At 49.5% G+C, this 7,500-nt stretch overlaps 2 protein-coding genes across 5 annotated transcripts in view; both read left to right on the top strand.

Moving 5' to 3' along the window:
• The window catches only part of LOC143290120 (uncharacterized), a 41,652-nt gene extending 35,597 nt beyond the window's left edge, over positions 1-6,055 (top strand). Inside the window, exons 2-5 of the mRNA XM_076599407.1 lie at positions 1,075-1,494; positions 3,775-3,982; positions 5,268-5,865; positions 6,029-6,055. Of these exons, the coding sequence (XP_076455522.1) occupies positions 1,075-1,494; positions 3,775-3,982; positions 5,268-5,865; positions 6,029-6,055 (1,253 nt within the window). The remainder of the gene's footprint in view (positions 1-1,074; positions 1,495-3,774; positions 3,983-5,267; positions 5,866-6,028) is intronic.
• LOC143290194 (uncharacterized) overlaps positions 5,750-7,500 on the top strand; it is a 69,547-nt gene continuing 67,796 nt past the window's right edge. For all 4 annotated transcript variants that reach the window (XM_076599509.1, XM_076599511.1, XM_076599510.1 and 1 more), the window contains exons 1-2: positions 5,750-6,384; positions 7,399-7,500. The exon at positions 7,399-7,500 is cut by the window's right edge and continues 472 nt beyond it. In XM_076599509.1, coding sequence (XP_076455624.1) covers positions 6,085-6,384; positions 7,399-7,500 — 402 coding nt within the window. In that variant the 5' untranslated portion in view covers positions 5,750-6,084. The remainder of the gene's footprint in view (positions 6,385-7,398) is intronic.

The following is a 7,500-nucleotide window of genomic DNA, read 5'->3' as shown; positions in this document are numbered from 1 at the left end:
GTTTTCATTGGGCTCAGATGACTCAAAAGTCTGCAGTGGCCTGTACGAAGTCTGAAGAGGATTGTTTGCTGGTGTCGTTGGAGTTGTTGGATCGCATCTGTCCCTTTGTCAGCATTCCGAGTCTTCTCTTCCTTCCGCTACTGGCTGTGGATGATGGTTTTTGCCTCTCTGTACGTCACTGGGTGACTGAACTGCTTCATTTTGCTTCCCTTCCTTCCTTCCTTCCTTCCTTCCTTCCTTCCTTATATTTTCCTTTGCGCTTTCTTCCTTCGACACTTTCCTTCCTCTTCCCACTTCGTTCTTCTCTTTGTTCTTATAACAAAATACCCATTCCCGCTCTCTCTCTCTCTCTCTCTCTCTCTCTCTCTCTCTCTCTTCTCGCCTTTGTTCCTTCCTTTCTGTCTTCTTTCCTTCCTACATTCTATATTTTTCTCCAACTTTCTTCCTTCTTCCCTTTCCTTCCTTCCTTCCTTCCTCCCGTTCTTCATTCTTTCCTCCCTCCTTTCCTTTACCGCTTCCTTCCTTCTTTCCTTACTACTCTCCTTCCTTCCTTCCTACCTCCCTCCCTCTCTTCCTTCTTTTCTTTCCTCCCTTCCTTCTTTCCTTCCTTCCTTCTCCTTCTTTCCTTCTTCCCTCCCTTCTTTCCTTCCTTCCTTCCTCCCTCACTTCCTCCTTCCTTCTTTCCTCCCTCCCTTCCTTCTTTCCTTCCTCCCTTCTTTCCTTCCTTCCTTCCTCCTTTTCTTTTTTCCTTCCCTTCCACCTTCCTTCTTTCCTCCTCCCTCCCTCCCTTCCTTCCTTCTTTCCTTACTTTCCTTTACCGCTTCCTTCCTTCCTTCCTTCCTCCCATCTTTCCTTCCTTCCTTCCTCCCTCTCTCCCTTCCTTCCTTCTTTCCTTCCTTCCTTCCTCCCTCCCTTCCTTCCTTCCTTCTTTCCTTACTTTCCTTTACCGCTTCCTCCCTCCCATCTTTCCTTCCTTCTTTCCTCCCTCCCTTCCTTCCTTCCTCTCTCCCTTCCTTCCTTCTTTCCTTCCTCCGATCCTTCCTTAACTCACCAACACCCCCCCCCTCCTTACAGGAATGGACGGAGGAGCAGCAGTGACGCTCAACGGCTCCCACCACCACCACCACCACCACCAGAACGAAGACCTCATGATGACGACCTCCGCCAACGACATGGACGATGACGTCATGAAGCCCATGACGTCGTCATCGTCGGAGGGGGCTGGGCAGCCGGGAACAGGGGCTGCGGCTGACCCCATGACCATGTCCGGACTCTTCTCGGGTCGTGACCTTGACCCTGACCTTGACCCGGCCAGCGAGGAGGGCACGGAGGAGACGTCGACGGCGAGCACGGGGAACTTGTTCACCCGGGGTGGAGGGGTGGCGGGTGGAGGAGGAGGAGGAGGAGGAGGAGGAGGGGATGATTCCTTTGGGGGGTGTGGGATGACGGACAGTTTCATCCTACACAGGGATGAAGAATATGGCGGGGACAGCTGTGAGTGCATGATAGTGGTGTTGTGACGATTCTGTCTCTGTCTCTGTCGTTGTGATTCTGTCTCTGTCTCTGTCTGTCTGCCTGTCTGTCTGTCTGTCTGTCTCTCTCTCTCTCTCTCTCTCTCTTTGTGGTTCTCTGTCTCTCTCTCATTCTGCATATGTCTGTCTCTGTCTCTGTCTGTCGTTTCTCTCTCTCTCTCTCTCTCTCTCTCTCTCTCTCTCTGTCTCTCTCATTCTCTCTGTATATGTCTGTCTGTCTCTGTTTGTCTGTCTCTGTCTCTGTCTCGGTCTGTCTGTCTGTCTGTCTGTCTCTCTCTCTCTCTCTCTCTCTCTCCATGTGTGTGTGTGTGTGTGTGTGTGTGTGTGTGTGTGTGTGTGTGTGTGCATGCGTGAGCGCATGTACTTTGTATTATATTTTCTTGTTGTCCTGTTCATCCATTTAATAACTGTATTGTATTGTTACATAAATAAAAAAGCACTGTTCAAACCATTACACTGTCCATTCCCTGTGTATGTTACAAACAACACACACACACACACAGACACACACACACACACACACACACATACACACACACACACACACACACAGAACGTTCTTTTCTCTTTGCTGCTCTTCACATCTGCACACACACACACACACACACACACACACACACACACACACACACACACACAACGTTCTTTTCTCTTTGCTGCTCTTCACATCTGCACACACACACACACACACACACACACACACACACACACACACACACACACAGACAAACACAACACACACACACACACACACACACACACACACACACACACACACACTCACACACACACACACACAACGTTCTTTTCTCTTTGCTGCTCTTCACATCTGGAACAACCTTCCTCATCATTCCCGTGCAGCTGATTCTATCTCAGCTTTTCGCTTTTAACAAAAAAGAAAAAAGAAAAAAAAAGAGGCAAAGCCTTCAAGACTCACTTGTGCTTCACGCTTTATCCTGTAAAGGAATCATTAGGAGGAGAAAAAAAAGAAGAGATTTTAAAAATGGTTGAAAAGTGCTCTATATTAAATATGATGGGTAAGCTTGGGAGAAGAAAAAAGAAAAGAAAAGAAAAGAAAATGTAATGTTTAAGTTGAGAAAGATCAGTTTAAAGCAAATTAAGTCCCCTAGCATTAATTACAGAGTAATTTCCCTTTTTTACTATCTGCACCAAAACGTTTGCAAAATAAATAAAACTTCCATTTTTAGCAAAAGAAGTTCCTATTTGAACAAAAAAAAGGATAATAATGACTGCTCTTGTTGTTGTGTCAGAATATCAGATCAAAGTGCCAAGTTTAGAGAATACAAAATATATAAATATAACAGTAAATGCAGTTTGCATATAATTAGGCTTCATTTTATATTTTTTGTGCCCATCCCATAGGTGCAATATTGCTTTAAACAAGATGACTGGAAAGAACTGAATTTTTCCTATTTTTATGCCTAATTTGGTGTCAATTTGCAGAGAAAATGTCAATGTTAAAGTTTACCACGGACACACAGACACACACACATCACACAGACACACACACACACACACACACACACACACACAACCGAACACCGGGTTAAAACATAGACTCACTTTGTTTACACAAGTGAGTCAAAAAAAGCTCATCTCTTTAAAGTCTACTGGCTTATAAGCACTCTCAGCTTCCTTCTTCCATGTCAGCTCACTTTGGATGCATGAGGAGTGGGAGAGGGAGAGAGAGAGTGTGTGTGTGCGTGTGTGTGTGTGTGTGTGTGTGTGTGTGTGTTGGGGGTGCGGATGGGGGTACGGGAGAAGGGGGGAGGGTGTGGGGGAGGGAGGGGTTTTGAGAAAGAGGGGTCATGAATGGTTTATTATATTAATTGCATTTTTTTCCCTTACATGTAAAGCCCTCTGAGCTCTTAGAGATAAAAGGCGCTGTATAAATGTAGATCACTATTGTTATTGTGTTGTTTTGCTCTGTTTTTCTTCTTCTTCTCCTTATTATTATTATTGTTGTTGTTGTTGTTATCAGTAGTAGTAGTAGTACTAGTAGTATTGTTGTTGTCGTCGTCGTTATGATGATGACGATGATGGTGATGATGATGATGATTGTTGTTGTTGTTGTTCTCGTTATGATGAGGATGAGGATGTTGATAATGATGATGATGATAATTGTTGTTGTTGTTGTTGTTGTTCTCGTTGCTATGATGATGATGATGGTGATGGTGATGATGATGATGATGATGATGATGATGATTCTCACAAACCACAGCGCAGTCCAGCGAACAGCCGGACATGCTGGGCAGCTGCGGAATGACCGACAGCTTCATGCAGCTGACCAACGGATCGGCCGTCACTGGACCGGAGATGACCACAGGACAGCAGCAACAGCAGCAACAGCAGCAGTCCACTTCTGACGCTATGCTCATCGACTTTGGACAGCCTATGACGGCTCCATCGTCATCTGAGGAGGAGCATAGGTAGGGTTTGTGTGTGTGTGTGTGTGTGTGTGTGTGTGTGTGTGTGTGTTTGTGTGTGTGTGTGTGTGCGTGTCTCGGGGAGGGGGGGAGGGGGGGGGTTGTGTGTGGGGGTATGGGGGGGTTGTGTGTGTGTGGGGGGGTTGTTGTGTATGTGTGGGGGTGGGGGTGGGAGGGTGTTGTGTTTGTGTGTGTGTTGTGTATATGTGTGTGTGTTGTGTATGTGTTGTGTGTGTGTGTGTGTGTGTGCGTGCGTGCGTGTGTGTCGGGGTGGGGAGTTGTGTGGGAGGGTGTGGGGGGGGGGGGGGGGCTGTGTGTGTGGGGGGGCGGGGGTTGTTGTGTTTGTGTGGGGGGGGAGGTTGTGTGTGTCTGTGTGGTGTGTGTCTGTGTGTGGTGTGGGGTGTTGTGTGTGTGTGTGTGTGGGGGGGGGGGGTTGTGTTTGGAGGGGGGGGAGGGTTGTTGTGTGTGTGTGTGTGTGTGTGTGTGTGTGTGTCGTGTGGGGTGTTGTGTTTGTGTGTGTGTGTGGGGGGGGGGGGTGTTTGTGTGTGTGTGTGTGTGGGGGGGGGGGTGTTTGTGTGTGCGTGTAGGGTGTTGTTTGTGTGTGTCGTGTGGGGTGTTGTGTTTGTGTGTGTGTGTGTGTGTGGGGGGGGGGGGGGGTTGTGTGTGTGTGTGGGGGGGGTGTTGGTGTGTGCGTGTAGGGTGTTGTTTGTGTGTGTGGTGTGGGGTGTTGTGTTTATGTGGGGGGGGCGGGGCGGAGGCGTGGGGTTGTGTTTGTGTGTGTGTGTGGGGGGGGGTGTATGTGTGCGTGTGGGGGGGAGGGGGTATTGTGTTTGTGTTGGGGGGGAGGAGGGGTCAGGGTGGGTGGGGGGAACGTAGATTTGTTTGGACAGTGAGAGAGGTCAGGGTTTGAGGGAGGGGTGAGGGTGTAGGGCGAGGGGCTTAGGATGGTAGGAGTGGTGTGTGTGTTCAGAGAGAGAGAGAAAGAGAAAGAGAGTTGTATGTGTGTGTGTGTGTGTGTGTGTGTGTGTGTGTGTGTGATGTGGGGAAGAGAGGTGTTTGAAGGAGTGAGGATGTAGGGCAGGGGGGTGGTTGTGTGTGTGTGTGTGTGGGTGTGTGTGTGTGTGTGTGTGTGTGTGTGTTGTTGTTGTTGTTGTTGTTATTATGATTATGATGGTTGTCATTATGATGATGACGATGATTATCCTCCTCCTCCTCCTCCTTCTTCTTCTTCTTCTCGTTACTGTTTTTTTTTTTTTTTTTAAACAATTTTCATGACGACGTTCAGCAGGATGGATTCCCAAGCAGCTCTGTTCGGAGAGGATCTGGATCGCGGAAGCCAGGAAGCGCTGAACATGGACCCCCAACAACAACACTACCACCATCAACAACAACAGCAGGAATCCTCGCCCTTCTCAGACGGGTACCACCCCGGCCAGCCCACCACCACCACCACCACCACCACCAACCCCTTCGATCCCACCTTCCAGACCTACCAACCTGCTCCCCCTGCTGAGATCGACGACCTTCTGATGCAGAGTGCCCCGCCTCCGTCCTCCCACCACCCCTTTCCTGAAGAAGAGGACAGGGAGGAAGAGGAGGAGGAGGAGGAGGAGAGGAGGAGAGGGGGCTCCACCTCCTCCTTCAACAACACCAACCCATTCATGATGGAGGGAGGAAGAGAGGAAGAGGAAGAGGAGGAGGAGGACGACGACGACGAAGAAGAAGAAGAAGAAAGGGGGAGAGACGATCCTCACGCCCCCACCCCCGCCGCCGCAGCCGTTTACCCTGAGCCCTCCCCACCCCCTTCCTCCACCAACCCCTTCGCCCTCCCCCCTCCCACCTCCCAACCTTCGTCAAGCCTGAGCGAGCAAGGAGAAGGAGAAGGAGTAGAGGGAGGAGAAAGTCACGGTTATGACTTGTTCACCGGAGGAGGAGGAGGAGGAAGGGGAGGAAAGGAGGAGGAGGAGGAGGAGGGGGAAGGAAGGAGGGAGGCGACACCCTGGCAAGAAGCGACGCCGCCTCAGCAAGACGACACACACACCCTCACAGCAGCGACGACCCAAGCAGGGGCAATAGTCGAGGCGGTGACGGAGAGAGGAAGAGAGATGGAAACGGATCTGATCCCACAAACCACAACAGACGCTTTCTCCGCACAGGGTGTCGAGCCACCAGCTCGCTACGACGACTTTGCAGAAGAAGAAGACGGCGAAGAAGAAGAAGAAGAAGACGATGATTTCTCCAAGCTTCGGAAGGAAGAAGACGTCGCTGCTACCGATACCGCTGCCGTCTCCCAAGCCCCCCAACATCAGGATTATCTGGCGGACTTGGAGATGTCGGCGGCCCCAGGAGCTCCCAGAGGAAGTGCCGTGGACTCCTTCCCGCAGCCGTCTTTCACCCAGGATCATGTATGTGTGTGTGTGTGTGTGTGGTTGTTGATGTGTGTGTGTGTGTTTGTGTGTGTGTGTGTGTTTGTATGTGTGTGTGTGTGTGTGTGTGTGTGTGTGTGTCTGTGTGTGTGGTTGTTGATGTGTGTGTGTGTGTTTGTTGATGTGTGTGTGTGTGTGTGTGTGTGTGTGTGTGTTTGTGGATGTGTGTGTGTGTGTGTGTGTGGTTGTGGATGTGTGTGTCTGTGTGTGTGGTTGTGTGTGTGTGTGTGTGTGTGTGTGTGTGTATGTGTGGTTGTGTGTGTGTGTGTGTGGTTGTGTGTGTGTGTGTGTGTGTGTGTGTGTGTGTGTGTGTGGTTGTGGATGTGTGTGTGTGTGTGTGTGTGTGTGTGGTTGTGTGTGTGTAATTGTGTGTGTGTGTGCTTGTGGATGTGTGTGTGTGTGTGTGTGTGTGTGTGTGGTTGTGTGTGTGTAATTGTGTGTGTGTGTGTGTGTGTGGTTGTTGATGTGTGTGTGTGTGTGTGTGGTTGTGTGTGTGTAATTGTGTGTGTGTATGTGTGTGTGTGTGTGTGTGTGGTTGTGCATGTGCGTGTGTGCGTGTGTGTGTGGTTGTGTTTGTGTAATTGTGTGTGTGTGTGTGTGTGTTTGTAATTGTGTGTGTCTAATTGTGTGTGTAGTTGTGTGTGTGAGTGTTTGTGTGTGTATGTGTGCGTGTGTGTGTAGTTGCATGTGTCTCTAATTGTGTGTGTGTGTGTGTGTGTGTGTGTGTGTGTGTGTGTGTGTGTGTGTGTGTGTGTGCGTGCGTATGCGTGCCTATGTGTGTATGTGTCAGTGTGCTTGTAGTTGTGTGTGTGTGTAGAATGTATGTATGTGTGTATGTGTAGTAGTAGTAGTAGTAGTAGTAGTAGTAGTAGTAGTAATAAGCCATTCCTTTCTAATTGATATCAGAATGTGTGAATGTGTGTGTGTGTGTGTGTGTGTGTGTGTGTGTGTGTGTGTGTGTGTGTGTGTGTGTGTGTGTGTGTGTGTGTGAAGGAGGCAGAAGACAGACAAAACCTCGACTGGACCCAAACCCAAACCACAGAAGACGCGAAACCAGAGGAGATCAAACAACAAGAACCCGAACCCGAACCCGAG

The sequence above is a fragment of the Babylonia areolata genome, chromosome 15 (assembly GCF_041734735.1).
Source record: "Babylonia areolata isolate BAREFJ2019XMU chromosome 15, ASM4173473v1, whole genome shotgun sequence".
NCBI classification, from domain to species: Eukaryota; Metazoa; Mollusca; class Gastropoda; order Neogastropoda; family Buccinidae; genus Babylonia; species Babylonia areolata.
The sequence above is the reverse complement of the archived record's forward strand: the minus strand, read 5'-3'. Positions and strand labels throughout refer to the sequence as shown.